An 18,726-nucleotide genomic window follows, 5' to 3' on the forward strand; every position below is an offset into this window, starting at 1 on the left:
GGCAGAATTCATCTAATCAAATTATTTCACATATTATGTGTATCATATCTTATATACACCAACACGCATACACTCCTGTCAGTTTCCAAACACTTTATTAAAAGCTCCGTCAATTAAAGTTTATAGCTTTCAAATATTCCAAATTATACTATGACATGACATTAACAAATGGTTTGATTATTACAACCATACCAATCATTGCAAACTATCTGACCAAAATTTGTTAGCGTGATCAAAGCTAAGGCTAAGGTTTTATTTGACTTTTTCCTTTCAAACGCAAGCTAGATTTTTATGATTATGTCTGCCTTTTAAGTCTGACTTTAAACATCACTTTCCTGTCAAAAGCTTTCCCTCATGTGCCCAGATGGAGTTATATCCAAAACAAGAATAAAAGGAGGGATTCTGGGTCCAAGTAAAGGAATATTTCTTCAGTGTGTAAAACACCAAAAATTGACCACTCAACAGAATTTGTGGATTCTCCCAGGAATTCCTCAACCCTTAGCATACCATGAGGGTCCATTGAATCCAATTTTAGTTTTTTAATTTCTTGAGTAGTTCTAATTTTTTGTAAGGATTGAGAGTTACAACATTTATTATTTATTATAGATAATCAGCAACCAAAGATAAATTTGCTTATGTTTTTGATGGAGTAAAACTCATTCTATCTTGTGTTGACCTAAAACAAATAGACTGCCAGTTATTTCTCCAGAAAAAATGTGTTTACTCAGGATCAGTAGAAAATTGCAATTCTGGGTCTGCAACCATGGTGAGCCATGTGCAAGTCCCCAAATGGCAAGGGAAGGAGAATTCTTTTATAGAGGGGAATAGGAAGTTGGAGGGCTAGAGTAAACAGAGTCCATGGGTTTTCACTGGCTGAGTTGTTGCCAGGAGAGAAGAGTCTTTCCTCTTGTTGGGCCCTGCTAATGTTGCAGAGCATGAAAGCTCCCCCTTCTTGTCTCCTGACTCTATTTAATTGAGGTTTCTGTTTATTAATTTTTTACTCTTGCAATTACCAAGGTGCACAGGACCTTTTTACAAATCTAAGATACATTCTGGAATCTTAGTTTTTTTTTTTTTTCAGTTCTTGTTTCATTTTTCTAATTCATCATCCTAGAAATTATTTCATTATTAATCACTGATTATTCCCAATTAAACTAAAAATGACTAAAATAATAAGAAAAATGTATGATGAAATCTCTTATAAAGAGATGATGCAACAGTGAAAAAATAATCACTACTGCATCGTCCTTCAAATGTCTTATTGTGTTGCTAAAACATTGCATCATCTTTCAAGAAAGTATAAAAAGGAACTCTGGAGACACCATTTTTGTAGTCTTTTGATTTTTGTTTATTTAGCTTTCACTTAATACAGTTAAGAATTCAGTACTTTTCATTTTCTACCTAAAACAGCAAAAGAATAAAATCAACAAAGGAAGGTGCTTCCCAAGTATTAAACAGAAAAGAGACAGAAAGCAATGCTCTAGACTCTAATTTTGACAGTGAAACTGATTGTGTAAGTGAAATCTCAGACTTTTGCGTCTTTAGATGATAACCTAGATGGATTTTTTAAAATTCAATAATGTATGAGTGAAAGATATATTTCAATAGGGGCAAGGGCTGTATCACGCAGTATTTTGCAACAAGAACCTAGAGCATCCCATTTTGTGAAAAAGATAAGTGACAGTGTTCTTTCATTATTTATATGTTTACATAAATTTTATTTGATATATTCCACAAGAAGAAAAATGTTGAAAGGAGATATGTATTCAAAGGAAATAGATGATGCAGAAATGAAAAAGTTAATTGATCATTCAAATTTAAAAGTAAAGATGTTTGTATTTATAGTGCAAAAAAGATGTTGAACAAAATTATGACTGTATGAGTTTTCAACAGTTTTGAGTTTTAACCATGCAAGTGCAAGAAAAAACATAAGTAATGAGAAGCTAGAAGTTATTGAAGATGGATTTGAAACCTGGAATCACTGTTTACAGGATGGATATGCTCCAGGTTCATGCATGACAGCTAATGAGCTGCATTCAAAAGTTGGTCTCCATTTCGTGTACATACGTCTTTAAACCAGGACATTATGGAGTAAAAGTTTGGGTTTTCTCTGCTTAAATTCTTATTAAATTTTCTAATAAAACTGCTTTTCACCATTCCTTTATTCTTACTTCTGAAAAGTATTCATAATTACTTAAAAACATAAAAAATTAAAAGGGTCCATTGGTCCAGAAGGTAAATGAGAATGATTAGTTTTCCTAGAATACTGCAGGTCAAAATAAAACACTGATTCTCAGACTGAGTGTGCAAAAGAATTAACTAGAGAGTTTAGAAAAATGCAGAATTGCTAGGACCCCATCCCGGAGATTCTGATTTAATGTCAGGGGAAAGGACCAGACATCGGCAATTCTAACACAATTAGTAATTGGGTTAAGCTTAGCAAAAGCCTATTTTTAGAAAAAAAAATACAAACCATCTTCCCTAAATGGCTGAGGAATTCATTTATCTTCAGACAATTTTAGGTACCTTGTGCCATGACATTTTCATGCTGGGACTTTGAAACAAGTCAGCATAAAGTTCTAAAGCCAAGATCCTAATAAGCTAATACCACTGTTTTAATTTTGCCTTTGAAGAAAGTTATATTTAACATTCTACCAAAATATACTTGGTTAAATCCTAGATCCACTGTTTAAAAGCAACTGTTACTCTTTAAAATCAATTAAGTTCCTTGGCCTTCAATCTGAATGAATTCTATGCCTACCCAACGGGGAAAAGCACTTAGCATAAATGCAGTAAGCAGGAAGCAAGAGCCAAGGACGGCTATTTCTCTAAGCAAACAAAAGTTATCCGAAGTTGCAGTGCTTCTGCACAATTATTGACACTATTCAAAATCACGAAAAGAAAAATAATAAAGCACAGGCTAAATATAGGCCATTAACGCCCAGAATTTTTGCAATGTATTTTCCACTCCCCTAGAACATTTATTTTGTATATGGAGACTGTGCATCCAATGGGTCAGGAATAGCCAGGAATGAGGGGACTATTTAGGAGTTTGCCAAGCCAGACTCTTCTCTGCATGATGAAGGATTTAATGATGACATGATTCTTCTAATGGACAGTTAATTATTTATAATAAACTTGTCCAATTTCTAAACTTACCTAATTTTGTGTAAAACCTCATAGTCAGTCACAGGCAACCCAAAAAGTTGTTCACCAGATGAATATGTAACGAATTTCCTCCACAGATCATCAAAATTGGCCTATAAAAGGTTTTAAAATTATAGTAAGATGTAATAAATTCAGAGCCCATTAAAGTAGAATTCATTATAATCGGAATAAAAGCTACATTGAAGTTTATTGAATATTATCTATGAAACAAGGATTTGTGAAGCAAATTTATGCTGATAACAAGCTATCAGAGGGAAAGTTAAGCACTTAGGAAAATTAACTTTCAAGCATTCTGAAAGTAATCATTTTATGTAAAATTATTTCCTTAATAAATTAAGTGGTCCCCAGACTTACATTTCAAGTTCCCATAAATACATCTGAAAGTAATGAAACTGCATTTTAAAAATTCTATAATTCAGACTTTTCTATTATTTTAGCCTGGTCATCTCTCCTACACGGTTCAAACGAGTGAAGCATTGGTATAATCCATTCAACCTTGCTTTCTCTACAAGCAAGTCTATAAAATAAAGGATTCCATTTTAACACCATTTGAAATAACTCTAAATTTAAATCAGCAAAGTTAATGTTCAGGTCTTTTGAACTGGAATTTGAATCTCCTATACTTAGAATGCTAAGTATTAACAGGGTTAAAAGCACAAAAGCAAACAGAAATAATTCACTTGTGACAAGATATGTGTGCTCTACATAAATGGTATAACATATCAATAAGGATCCTAAATTCCCAGTCCTGGAAACTGTCTGGCATCAGACCTCACAGTGCTCAGATAATGATACAGATCTGACAGATACATTAGCACATCTTACAGGAGCCAAATCAGGAAGGTGTGAAGATGCAGGAGGAACTCCAACGAATTCTTCGTTCCTAGAGAGGAAGAGCCATTTTGCACTTTTTATATTCCTTGGTGGTTAGTATGGTGGTTACTCAATAAATGTACTGAACGAAAAGTCCATGGGACTATGTGGACATTAGGAAAGGAGAAACGAAAACTTCAAAGTTACCATACACTTAAAGGACGACATTTAAAATCTTGGGGTTTTCTTCGTGTTTTTTAAAAAATTTATTTATTTACTTTTGGCTGCATTGGGTCTTTGTTGCTGCGTGCGGGCTTTCTCTGTTTGCAGTGAGCTGGGGCTAGTCTTCGTTGCAGTGTGCAGGCTTCTCATTGCGGTGGCTTCTCTTGTTGCAGAGCACAGGCTCTAGTCGCATGGACTTCAGTAGTTGTGGCACGTGGGCCCAGTAGTTGTGGTGCATGGGCTTAGTTGTTCTGCGGCATGTGGGATCTTCCCGGACCAGGACTTGAACCCATGTCCCCCGCACTGGCAGGCAGATTCCTAACCACCGCGCCACCAGGGAAGTCCCTAAAATCTTGTTAATGTGATGAAGCCTACTGATGAATGCCAATCCCTCACTCCTTTTTCCACTCAGGTCCGAAATAATATAAAAAGCACCAGCCAAACAGGAAACAAAATGTCAGCTTTGTCGGCAGCCAAGTACCCAGTAACTCCCCAAATCAGAGTAAAGTTGCATCAGAAAACACCACTGGGACCTGAGATGAGGCTCCTGCTTCTTCCCCAGATCTAGATCTTGGGTACCTGCTTTGGAGGGGGGGAGGGAGAACACCTGTTTTTGAGAAGCGTTAGGTCTGCAAATCTGACCCCCAGCCATATATCCAGCCAGATCCTCAGCAAACAGGCTGCTCAGCTTACAAGCCCAGGCACAGGCAGAAAGAAGGTACAAGGAGGCAAAAGATGGGCCCTACATTGCCTTTTCAACGAAGTGAACACACCCCTAGTAAAAGGGTGGCTCATTAAAGTCCCAGTTGTTGACTGATACATTGATAACTCCCGAGGGAGAGACAAGGAAGGGGGGCGTCTATCTTCAGAATATACCCAGGCTCCAATCACTTTTCATCAACTCCAATGTCACCACTCTGGTCCAGGTTACTATCATCTCTCCCCTGGAAGATTGCAATAGCCTCCTAATTAGTCTCCCTGCTTTTAGCCTTGACTTCCAATAATCTATTCTCAATGCAGTAGACAGGCTGGCCCATGAAAACATAAGATCATGCCACTCATCTCACTCAGAGTCAAAGCCAGTGCCCCTCAGGGGCTGGCAAGGCTTCTAACAGTCTGTCCTCTCCTTAGCTCTCTGGACTTAGTGCTACAACTATCTCCTTGCTCATTCTGTTCCAGCCATACTAATCTCCCGTTGCTTCTCTTACATGCTCTTACTCAGGCCTTGTGTACTGCTCTTCCCCTGCCTGGAAAGCTGCTCCTCCAGATCATCTGCCTGGCTCATTCTCTCACTTCCCCAGGTCTCTACTCCAATGTCACCTCTCAGGGAGGCCTTCCCTGGAGACCCTATTTTAAATTTCACCTCTACTTTACATACACACAGCCTAGCACTTTATGCCCCTTCCCTGCCTTTTCCCTTTTCCCTTGGCGCTTACCACCATCCAACGTTACTACCTATTGCTTTTACTGCTGAGAGGTTCCTCTTGGCTCAGCGGGCAGCCACCACATCAGTCTTAGTCCTGGCTCCTCCGGAGAGGAAGGCCTCTCCCTGGGACCCTGGCTCCAAATCTGAGGACTTCAGGTAGTAAAGGATCAGAGTTTCCTCCAGGGTCCAGCATAAAGAGCTGGCAAGGGTGATGGGAGGAGCTGGTTTTAGTCGAAGAGTGACGGCCATAGTTCTGGAGAACCCCAACAATCACATGGGACTAGGCTTTTTATCTGAGGAGAACATATTTAGGTGAAAGGCTTGTGCCTGCTGCATCCCACGAAAATCCTTGCCGGCACAAGGGTTATCTTACAGAAATCTACTGGGCCAGACCTACCCTCCTGCAACCAGGCAGCAGACAGATGGGCTCAGGACAGATGATCTTGTCTACTTTGCATAAGTTTATTCCACTAGGGACCAGCTGCAATTCCTGCTTGTTCCAATGATCCTGAAGAAACACTTTTCTTATCATGGTATGGCTTTTCTGTTTTAAAACACTCAAATCAAGGGAGATACTTGAAAATTAGATATCATATGAAAAATTCCAGTTGGTTATTATGGAAAAAGCCTGAACTACCCCTACCAATCTCAGGAGAACCTGCAGTTTAAGAGGTTTCATCCAAACTGACTGAACCTTTCTGGCAAAAGTGTGCATGGAACCAACCTGAACCATCCATGGAACCTACATATAAAGCAACAAAAACAAGATTACTGACTACTCCATTTGTTTGGTTTGGGGTGAAAAACCCAATCATCAAGTGATATGAAGTAACCTCCGACATAGGTAAAGGAATATTTAGAAACACCTACCCAGTATGTGGCAAAACTAAAGCATAAATTACAGAAAGCCTTCATATGGCTAGATTTGCTGCAAAACTTGCGTAATCCTAGTAAAGAAAACACTGGTTTTTGGACAACAGCTCTATATTTCCTGGTGGGATGACCGTGGAAGCCACCTAAGTATAAATGCAGGGAATGTAAATGTAACCAAAAAAATGTAGTTTTACCTGAAATATCTGTAACCTGTTGCTAGCTTCTTGGGGTGGTATATTTGGAACCATGGGTCCTTCCTGTAATGAATAACATAATCTGCATTTTAATTCCTAATCACATGTATTTATCTATTTATTAGGTTTATCTATTATTTCCTTTTAAACAAATAAACATGATTTTTAATTTACATGATCTAATTTTGTCCTGTACATGAAGTTTTCATTTATTTTTTGCAACAGTTTTATTGAGATATAATTCACATATTATACAATCAACTCATTTAAAATGTACAATTCAACGGTTTTTATTATATTCACAGACTATGATAACACTCAGTTTTAGTATATTTGCATCACTGTAACTTCCATTCATTTTTTACAGGACCTTGACACAGCTAATAAAAAATGTGATTAAATTACATCCTATATGAAGTTCGTAACACAAGAGCTCTGTTTCATTTCATTTATGATTATAAATGATGATGCTGTGGTTGTGCATTAGAATAACTGAGATAGGGCTCTGAGAACAACCTCCTTTCACGAAGAGTCCAGCCCAATATGGAAACAGAGACACACATAAGGTTGAATACTTGGAAGAAGCAGAAGGCGGTCTCTGGTGGCCATGAGCCAGAAAACAGTTGCAAAAAAGATCCCAAAGGGTCTGTACAATCATGAATATTATGGATATGCTAAATAATATGCCAGATTGCCAGTGTAATAGAATAATAGAGCAATAAAATGTTGACTAATCAAACCTAAAAGAGATGTTTAGTACACGTTAAAAAAAAGTGTTATAAAAGTAGCGCCAAGGGCTTAAATTATCTTATGATTTCAGATCTATTGTGACCACTAAAAGAAAGTAGAATATTTTAGGGGACTATATCCAACTTCTGAGTTTAACTTCAAAGAGGTCGACCATTAATCAGTCATTATACCAGGTTGAATAGTCTGTGGGACTGACCAAGGATGACATTTATTATTTATGTTCAGTGACCCTTTTGGTTCTCTAAGAGTTAGTGGGGAAAAAATCAGTTGCATAACCCTGGCATTAGGGCATTTATAGTTTCTTACAGCCTTCCAACAACTGTATTACATTTTTAGTTATGAGTATTCTGGTCTTGAGAAAGGACAAAAGCAGACTTTGTTCCTTCCACAATTTCCAAAGTTGTTGCTCCTTTTAGCAGTTAAATCTTCTCTCTTTCTACATGAAACATGCTTAAAAGAAGAGCTATCCCCCCTTTTTAATAGCTGCAAATATGCAAAGATAGCCTCTTACATACAATGTACAAATCACAGTGTATTTCTCAGGGTTCATTACTTTCATCTCATATAAACATACCACCAAACAACTTAACACACAGCATGCAACACTTCAATTACCGTCTCATATGCTTCTGCAAAATTCATTACATCCTCACAAAAAACTTCCACGGATTCTAGTAGACTACGTTTAAACTTTGGCTGCACTTGAACTAGTTCATCTTGTACAGAAACCTGGAATAAAAAAGAATATTCAATGTGAGAGTGAAAGTAATGTATTTAAATGAAAACTACAATTTTACTCCAGCAAGTTTGTCACAGATGTACTGTATGAACAAGGATGTCTCTGCAATGTTATTTGTTAAAAAAAAGAAAAACACAGAAATAAACAATCCAAATGAACCATCAAGAGACTCAAATCATTCTAGTTCATGACCCAAGAGGCAAAGCTATCTAACTGCAGTTAGGAAAACATTTTCTGGCTGACCCAGTTCAGGCCAAGGAAACAGTTACTACTATGGGCCCAGTCTGAGTCACATGCTGTCTCTGGGACCAGGCCACAGTCTGGGATTAACAATTTCTAGTAGGTTCACATGGTTCCAGTAATTGGAGCAGTTCCCTCTAAGAAAATGATATTACTCTAGGTTTAAAAAAAATAGCAAATGTCTTCCACAATGGTCTTCAAAGCTTCTGCTTAAACCTGCAATCATAATAGTTAGCACTTAATTCATGTTTTCTCTCTGCCAGGCTCTTTACATATGTTAACTCATTTAATGCTCACAACCATCCTGCGTGGTAAATACTAATATTATACCCATTTTACAAGTGAGAAAACCAAGGCCCACAGAGACTAACTTCCTCAACGTCCTAGCACCAGTATGAGACAAGGTCAAGATTCAAAACCTGGCAGTGTGGTTCCAGGGCTCTTGCTCTTAACTGCTCTCAACAATAGCGTTTTTCTGGGTTGGAACATATACTGCTTTAAGCTTAATGGTGACTGTAGTAAAGACTGGGTCAGTAGGTTTAACACTAACAGAGAGATGGCAGAAAAACCCAAATGAATCTGTTAAATTGAACAATAATAGAAAACTGGGCTTCACTAAATCTCAACAGAGGGCTCCCCATTTCCTTCCTAAGACTCACTGTCTAGACTAACCAGCAAGCACTTTTCAAAATAAGTGATTAGTCAATAATGAACTTAAATAGAAATAAGTATTGAAAAAGTATTTTATGTACATCATCTCAAGCCTCATAACTGCATTTTTAAAAGCTTCTAAAATATTCCTAAAGGACCACACGAAGAAACTGAGAAACAAAGGTTATTAACTTGCATAAGATCACCCAATTGGCTAGTGGCAGAGCCAGAATCACAAGTCATGACCCCAAATTCAGCTCTGTGTCCTTGCTACTGTGCCTTGCTTCAATCTCAGTGACAAATCTTTCCATAAACAGGAAATTTTAAGCCAACATTAATTAATTAATATTCAATAAAAATTTTTAGTATAATTAAAGAATCTGGACCCTCCCTTGGGGTTCACTTTTAATGGCTAAATATTTACCAACTTCAAAAATGCTTAGAGAGAGATTTATAGCTATAAACGCCAACATTAAAAGAAAAAAGACCTCAAATCAGTAAGCTAACCATCCACCTTAACAAACTAGACAAAGAAGAACAAACTAAACCCAAAGCAAGCAAAAGGAAGAAAATAATTTAAAAAGAGCACAAATAAATGATACAGAGAATAAGAAAACAATAGAGAAAATCAACAAGCTAAAAGTTTCTTCTTTGAAAAGAGCAACAGAAGTGACAAAACTTTACCTAGTCTAACCTAGAATAAAGGAGAAAGGACTCAAATTACTAAAATTAGGAAAGAAAGAAGGGACATCACTACTTACTTTATAGAAATAAAAAGGATTATAAAGATACAATCAACAGAGTGAACAGTCACCCTATAGAATGGGAGAAAATATTTGCTAATCATATGTCTGATAAGAAGTTAATATCCAGAATATATAAAGAACTTCCACCACCCAACAGCAACAAAAAACAAACAACCCAACTTAAAACTAGGCAAGATATACAAATGGCCAACAAGCATATGAAAAGATGCTCAACATCACTTTTCATTAGGGAAATGCAAATCAAAACCACAATGAGATACCACCTCACCCATTAGGATGCCTACTATCAAGGACACAGAAAATAACAAGTGTTGGTGAGCATGTGGAGAAATTGGAACCCTTGTGCACTGTTGCTGGGAATGTAAAATGGTGCAGCTGCTATGGAACACAGTACGGCAGTTATAAAAAAGTGAAAATAGAATTACTATATGATCCAGGAATTCTATTCCTGGGTGTATCCAAAAGAACTGAAAGCAGGTCTCAAAGAGATTTCTGTACACCCATGTCCATAGTAGCATTATTCACAACAGCCAAAAGGTGGGAGAAACACAAGTGCCCATTGATGCATGAATGAATAAACAAAATGTGGTATATGCTGCATATGAGGGAATATTCTTCAGCATTGTAAAGGAAGGAAATTCTGACATACGCTACAACACGGATGAATCTTGACGACATTATGCTAACTGAAATAAGTCAGTTACAAAAAGAAAAATATTGTATGATTTCACATATATGAGGAAACTGAAGTAGTCAAATTCATAAAGACAAAGTAGAATGGTAGTTCCCAGGAACTGGGGAAAGGGTGAAATGGGGAATTGTTGTTGAATGGGTAGTTTCAGTTTTGCAATATGAAAAAGTTCTGGAGATTGGTTGCACAACAATGTGAACACACTTAACACTACTGAACTCTACACTTAAAAATGATTAAGATGGTAAATTTTAGGTTATGTGTATTTTACCACAATTTTTTTAACCTTAGTACAAAGCTACTATAATCAAGACTGGCATAGGGGTAGACATATGGATCAACAGAATAGAATTGACAGTCCAGAAATAAACCCTTACATTTATGGTTAATTGATTTTCTCCAGGGTGCCAAGACAATTCATTGGTGAAAGGATAGTCTTTACAACAAATGGCACTGAGACAACAGGATATCCACATGCTTTTACATGACGTTGGACCCCTAACTCACACCATATACAAAAATTAACTCAAAATGTATCAAAGACCTAAATGTAAGGGTGAAATTATAAAACTCTCATAAGAAAACACAGTAGTGACCCTTCATGACCCTGGATTAGGCAATGGTTTCCTACATACAGTACCAAAACACAAGCAATGGAAGAAAAAATAGACAAATTGGACTTTATCAAAATTTAAAATTTTTGTACTTCAAAGGACACCATCAAGAAAGTGAAAAAACCCAACAAATGAAAGAAAATGTTTGCAAATCCTTTGATTAAGGGACTTACATCCAGAATATATAAAGAACTCTTACAACTCAAAGAGACAACCCAATTTAAAAAATAAGGAAAGGATTTAAATTCACCTTTCTTCAAAGAAGATATACAAATGGCTGATAAGTACATGTAAAGATGCTAAGAATTATTAGACATTAGGAAAATGAAGTACTGGTACGTGAGACAATATGGATAAACCTTGACGACATTATTGTAAGTGAAAGAAGCCAGTCACAAAAGACTACATATTATATGATTCTATCTATATTAAGTGTCCAGAAAAGGCAAATCCATAGAGACAAAAAGTAGTGGCTGCCAGGGGCTAGGGTAAGGAGGAAAATGAGGAGTGATTACTAATGGGTATGGGGTTGCTTTTGGGGTGAAGAAAATATTCTAAAATTAGATAATGATGATTGTCATGCAACTCTGTGCATATATTAACAATCACAGTATTGTATACTTTGAAATGGTAAATGTTATAGTACGTGGATTATATCTCAATAAAGCTTTTAAGGTAATATATATTGAGCTTTTTAAAGGTTTGAAATGTATTTTTTTCTGGAGATAGTGACTTAATAAAAAAGTAAGAATTGGGACTTCCCTGGTGGTCCAGTGGTAAAGAATCGCCTTCCAATGCAGGGGGCGCGGGTTCGATCCCTGGTCAGGGAACTAAGATCCCACATGCGGGGCAACCAATGCCACGCACCACAACTACTCAGCTCGCCCGCCTCAGCGGGAGAGCCTGCATGCCGCAAACTACAGAGCTCACGTGCTCTGGAGCCCACACACCGCAACTAGAGAAGAGAAAACCCGCACGCACGCCACAACTAGAGAGAAGCCCATGCGTCACAGTGAAGAGCCAGCATACCGTAACTAAGACCCAACACAGCAATAAAAAAAAAAAGTAAGAATTAAATTTGTACTTACAGCTTTACTCTGCAATTTGTTGAAAGAATATCTCAAGGTATCAACTGCTTCTGATTCTTCTTTGGTTACTTCAACTTCAAATCTGTTTAAAATAGCATAGGCTTCCTGTGGGGTGGGGGCAGAGTTCAGAAACATCACAAGGAATATAATTGCCAAATGACTTAGATGCCTTCTAAAGACACATTCCTATGTCTTCAAAGACTAGAAGAATGGGTCCCAAAATTAAACGTGTATAAAAAGGTCCTTTAGATTATCACTTACATCAGATATTGACTCTAGATCCCAGGCCCTGAAATCTGAACTTAATAAGCACCAAGGTGATTCTGGTGGAGAGTAGGCAAATCGCTTTGAGATACTATCCTAGGAAAAACTCCCTGGAATAATTTTCTGCCTCTCTCCTCCTTGATCTTGTGACAACACCATGCAAAATGTTTTCTCATACTCTATTGAAATATGGGTTGGCTATATAAGGAATGGAATGAAATGACGATGTGGGAGATATTCTGAAGAACAGAAACTAATGAACAAACAAAACAAAACAAAAACAAATTCATAGATACAGAGAATAGATTGGTGGGTAACTAGAGAGGAAGGGGATTGGAGGACGGTGAAATGGGTGAAGGGGATCAACTGTATGGTGATAGATGGTAACAAGACTTACAGTGGTGATCACTTTATAGTGCATACAAATATTGAATTATAATGTTGTACACCTGAAATTTGTATAATTTTATATACCAATTTTGCCTAAATTTTTTAAAGTGATGAGTTGGCAATTGGCTTTACCAAAAGAATTTATGCTGAAAAACTGAGCTTCGGCAGTCAGGAAAAAATGATATGATAATTTATTAAATCTTGAGAAGCAAGCGGTCAGCATTCAAAATACCCAAATACTAAGATTTAAAGTAGTAAAGGTATGAATTTCATTAGCTCCCAAAGTGTATAAACTCTAAATGGGTTCAAGAAAGCAATGCACAGTCATGAACACTGGGTACCAAAAGGAGGCAGGGGGAGTGCCAATTCCCCAGGTTTGCAGGCAATAAGGGAGTGCGTTGTCCACAGAGAATTTAAAAAACAGTAATAAAACGAACTGAGTCTGATTTTTATTATCACCATGAGCCAGAAATTCTAAATATTAGTCATAAGTATTTGTGAGAGACAGAATAACAGCCTCCCCAATGTTATCCACACCCTAATCTCCAGAATCTGTGGATATGTCACCTTATGTGGCAAAATGGACTTTGCAGATATGATTAGTAAAAGAATTTGACATGGGGAGATTATCCTGTATTAGCCATGTGGGCCCAATGTAATCACAGAGGTCCATTTAAGGGAAAGAGGGAGGCAGGAGATTCAGAGTCAGAGATGTGGTGACAGAAGCAGGGGTAGGAGTGATGGCACTGCTGGAAGGGAGCCAGGAGCCAAAGAATGCAAGCAGCCTCTAGAAGCTGGACAAAGCAAGGAACGGATTCTTCCCTACAGCCCCTGCTGACATGTTGATTTTAGCCCCGTAAGACCCATTTTCATACTTCTGACCTCTACAACTATAAAACAATTTGTTTTAAGCCATTAAGTTTACGGTAATTTGTTATAGGAGCAACAGGAACTAAAACAGTACTCTTCCCTAAAAACATCTCTTGTTGATATAAATTCCAACAATTTACTATTGAGCCTAAGTGGACCACTCCCACCACCTGCCCATGGTATGCCGCTGCTCATAGGTGAGACACATAACTGGTTTCTAAGGAAAGCCAAAGATATTTGGGGAACTTGCCTAACATGTCAGGACTGAAGTGAGAGAATACCACCATTCTTTTCTGTAAAATGTAAGTGCCAGCATAAAAAAAATGAACACTGTCTAGACCAGTACATCATTATGAATATATTAATATTCCTTCATATATTGTTCACTGTTGATAATTGTCAAAATCCCTCCAAGGACATCAACATCAGAGAGGAAAAATAGGCAGACTGTGCCATAAAATAGATGAAGAAATCAACTTTTTAGTGTTTCTCTATTTTTTAAAAAAAATACCATTTCAAGAAAGAAAAATGCAATCATTTCTTACTTCAATTGGTCCCAAAGTCATGTCCATTTGAATTTCATTATCACGGATACAAGACAAGGCTTCCATTGCAAACCTGACATCATCTAAATCACGAATAGGTCTAGATAACTTTTTCAAGTATTCATTGATAAATGCTATCATGTCTGACATTTTCTTTTTGTATTCTTCATTCAAATATCGACAGAGTAGCATCTTCCATGCCTTAGCCTCAACTGATAAGGCCAATTTCATTGGCTCTGGTGAAGACAAGAAAAGGTCAAGATAAAATACAACTGACATTCTGAAACAATTCACTTTATGTGTAATCTGAGCATCTATAACTGCACTGTCCATTTGATGACCACTAGCCACACTGAGCACTTGAAATGTAGTTAGTCTGTAGTTCGTCTGAATTAAATGTTCTGTAAGGATTTTGAAGACTTAATTCCTATCCTGGTGGAGTATATTAAGCCATTCATGAGAAAGACACTGAAGTCGATGGAGAATTTTGGAAATTAGTCCTAGCACTATCCAATGTGAACCTTGCTCTGTTTCTGGCCATCCCATTAGAAGCCTTCACTCATTTCCCCAATTTCCTCTAGGTAACCCCTATATGAGACCAGCAGCCTACACTGTTGAGAACACTGTGCCTGTCTAATACAGCTCTCCCTCACTACAGTTAGCAGTAGAGTCAGCTTGGGCTTTTGATTTCAGACATTAAGTGGTTGTCTCATAATCCTCTGATACTCTAACCCCAACTGGACTAACTTCTCAGGAGACCTCAAACTGTTTTGACTCTTATCCCATGTACACAATCCCCTCCTCGCAGTAACCTGTAGTTCCCCCTGTAGTTTTAGTTGTTTGAGTGCCAATTTAGTATCAAGTACATTAAGTCACTTTGGTATAATATTATATATACGTAATATATGAAAATATATAATATATATAGCATATATATGAACAATATTGGTGGTCCAGAAATACTTAATATTTATAATATTGTACCAAGGTAGCTTAATAACTGCTTTCTAAATGAAGTAACATTTCATGTGAAAATACAGACACTTCACATAATATTTATAAAATACCTGTATGCAATTCAAGTGCTCCTACAACTATAATAGGCTTCAACTCATCAATCTCCTGCTCAAAAGTAGCATAGTGTAGAATTTCGGATCTGATTTCAGTCAGAGAGGGGTTGTTAGCCAAAAACTCCTGTAGCAAGGAAAGAATCAACATTTTCTTCGGCTTTTTGACAATGTAAATCTTACGCCTCTAATAGTTGAATTAGAAAACTGCCTCTGCTTATATATTTTTCCTCTTGTATGTGCTATCAGGCCAGTGGCTCGGTAGAGAAAGGGATGAACAGTTAGCACTGAAAGAGGAAGCTATGTGAGGGAATTTCACATTTCTGAATGGTTATTCAGAGTTCTAAACTTTCCTTGAATCTCTAACCAAATATACAGCTGAGCCTATGTAAGCTGGACACACCCTTGAATACCCGGCCTCTGGGCATGTCTGGAACATAATTAGTACTCAAATGTTTAAGCAAATTAAACAAAATCTGCCTGAACCTCATTATTATCAACTGCCCCAGTGTCAATGTGAGGATTATGCAAGACATGATGTGTTAGGTGTGTGGCATTTACAGGTTCTCGGCCTCTGTTCTTGAGTTCTCATCATTATCACTGATGTTTTCTTGGTCCTCCCACAGGAGTTAGAGATAAACAATACAGAGTGAAGTAAGTCAGAAAGAGAAAAACAAATATTGTATGCTAACACATATATATGGAATCAAAAAAAAAAAAAAAAATGGTTCTGAAGAACCTAGGGGCAGGACAGGAATAAAGACGCAGACATAGAGAACGGACTTGAGGACACAGGGAGGGGGAAGGGTAAGCTGGGACGACATGAGAGAGTGGCATGGACATATATACACTACCAAATGTAAAATAGATAGCTAGTGGGAAGCAGCTGCATAGCACAGGGAGATCAGCTCGGTGCTTTGTGACCACCTAGAGGGGTGGGAGGGAGACACAAGAGGGGGGGGATATGGGGATATATGTATACATATAGCTGATTCACTTTGTTATGCAGCAGAAACTAACACAACATTGTAGTGCAATTATACTCTAATAAAGGTGTTAAAAAAAACACCAAACTGCATCACAAGTAGCGGAAACATACCTTCACTTTCACGTCTCGGTCCTCTGTCCAGAGCGTCTTGTACTTTTGAAAGTCCTGCAGGGCCTCATGAGCCACCTTTCTGAGAGAATTCACAGAGGAAGAAAGGAGGAGGACCAGCTTGGAAATATCTTTGTGCTCTGCCACACCTGGATAAAAATTCTTCAGCTTCCGTGCGGGGATAATTTCTTCAAAAGATTCTGAAAACAGACATTTTTATCCTATAGATAACTCCTATATTCAACTTTAAATACTATCAATTGTAATATTTATAGACTTTTTAAACTTTATTTTCTTAAAGACCCCCCCACCCCGTTCCAAGTAATTAAGAGCTATTCTCTCGCTAGCTTCACTTACTCTTATTAAACTACTGTGTCAGATTTTGAAGTCTAGGTTTCTTTAAAATGGGGAAACTGTTATTCAGAGGAGAGAACTGAAAGACACTGATTAACCACTCCCCCAAAACAAAACGTCCTCCAAGGAAAGATCAGAAGAGTTGAAATTGCTACCCTACAGAACAGGCTTGTGGTTACAGGAGAGCCACTACGTTTACTACCCAAATGACCTTAAGCCAATTATTTAATCTTCATGGAAATACTTGTGAGGATTAAATGAGACAACATATGCTTGTCTTCAACCCAGCATCTGGTATATAAAGATCACACAACCACCATAAACATCTCTTGCCGAAACCTAGTCATGTCACAGCCTTGACTGAAACTCTCAAGTATTCTCCATCAAGCAGAGACCATATGGATACTTTTGTTTGGCCCAAACAATTCCTTACTTTTTTAAAGCAGTTGTTAACAATTAAAAAATCATGAGATTTCATGAAAAATTCCAGATTGCCACCTTCTCTTTTAAAATGGTTTAATCTGGTATTCTTGCATGGCAACAGTTAGCTGAAGTATCAATAAATGATACTTACTTGGGGTGGGGTGGAAGAAAAGTGGAGATGTTGATCAAAGGGTACAAACTTTCACTAATATGATGACTAAATTCTAGAAACATAATGTGTAGTATGGTGACTATAGTTAATAATAATGTATACTTGAAATTTGCTAAGAGAGTTGACCTCAAGTGTTCTCACCACACACACAAAAAATGGTTAACTATGGGAGGTGATGAATATGTTATTTACTTTGATTGTGGTAACCACTTCACAAAGGTATACGTACATCAGAACATCATGCAGTACACCTCAAATATGTATAACTTTTGTCAAAAATAAATAAATAAAAATGTTAATGTGGCAGAACAGCAAAAAAGAAAAAAAGAATTTGGCTTTCTATACAAGAAAGTATCCAAAAATGTCCATGGAATTTTGGGTCAGTATCATATCACACTCATAATTATTTAAGGGAATAGCTTATATATATTTCATGTACAAAGAACACATGACCCAGATTTTCTAAGCACCAAGTTCTAGCAAACTAAGTTTATCAGATCAAATACAATGCTGAAAATAGAATTAGTTCTAAGGTTTATTTTCATTTTTAACTTTGAATCTGAGACTATGGTAGTAGAACAGTGATAAATATCCTTGTTCACCCATGATCAAAATCTGAAATGTCTGCATGCTATGTTTAAGATGGAAGATGGAGAACACTAGTTTTTTTTAATGTAAAATTTAACCAATCCACATATAAAAATGAGTTTAAAAATACCTATAGGCTGTCATACCCAGGAAGAATCAGAAAGAGCATTTACTAACTGTTATGGTTCTAAGACTCTATTCATCTGAGATTTGTTTTAACATTCTTACTGTCTTCCTTCTTCAACTGCTTTCCTGTGCTCGGATGGGTCCCATCAGTAGTGGTATGGGAGGGGCTGCTAATGACAGTCTTGACGTGACGGGTCTGCTGTTGCCCCCAGTGAGCCACTCCTCTGCTGACCTCCAGGGTTAACTGGATCATACGGTTAATGGCTTGTTGAATGTCATCCAAACTAGGAACCATTACCTGTGGAAAGAAGAAACAAGTTCCTGGTGCTGCCAACACATACAAATGCATCCCTCTGATTCTCACCACGCCTGTTCCCCACTGAGCGGGGAAAGCCTCTGCTGGCCCAGTGGAAGGCTGCTTCGAGGAGAGGGATGGTAGAGGAAGGTAGGCTGCAGACTTTACCGATCTTCAAGCTTTCCTATTCTACCAATTCCTGCAGGCAGAAAGGTCAAACATAGAACTTGCCATCCTTTCCCTGTGAGGGGGGCTGGATGCAGCCAAATATTGTGGGCAGGTGTTGGATGTCCATGAAGC

At 37.5% G+C, this 18,726-nt stretch overlaps 1 protein-coding gene across 1 annotated transcript in view; it reads right to left on the reverse strand.

The window, feature by feature from the left end:
• LOC118904403 (dynein heavy chain 8, axonemal) overlaps positions 1 to 18,726 on the reverse strand; it is a 325,133-nt gene that overhangs the window by 232,865 nt on the left and 73,542 nt on the right. The window contains exons 23-30 of the mRNA XM_036870462.1: positions 18,234 to 18,429; positions 16,472 to 16,668; positions 15,373 to 15,499; positions 14,306 to 14,541; positions 12,237 to 12,341; positions 8,062 to 8,175; positions 6,697 to 6,759; positions 3,160 to 3,260 (exon numbers count right to left, since the gene is read on the reverse strand). Coding sequence (XP_036726357.1) covers positions 3,160 to 3,260; positions 6,697 to 6,759; positions 8,062 to 8,175; positions 12,237 to 12,341; positions 14,306 to 14,541; positions 15,373 to 15,499; positions 16,472 to 16,668; positions 18,234 to 18,429 — 1,139 coding nt within the window. The remainder of the gene's footprint in view (positions 1 to 3,159; positions 3,261 to 6,696; positions 6,760 to 8,061; positions 8,176 to 12,236; positions 12,342 to 14,305; positions 14,542 to 15,372; positions 15,500 to 16,471; positions 16,669 to 18,233; positions 18,430 to 18,726) is intronic.

This window comes from Balaenoptera musculus, chromosome 11 (assembly GCF_009873245.2).
Source record: "Balaenoptera musculus isolate JJ_BM4_2016_0621 chromosome 11, mBalMus1.pri.v3, whole genome shotgun sequence".
NCBI classification, from domain to species: domain Eukaryota; kingdom Metazoa; phylum Chordata; class Mammalia; order Artiodactyla; family Balaenopteridae; genus Balaenoptera; species Balaenoptera musculus.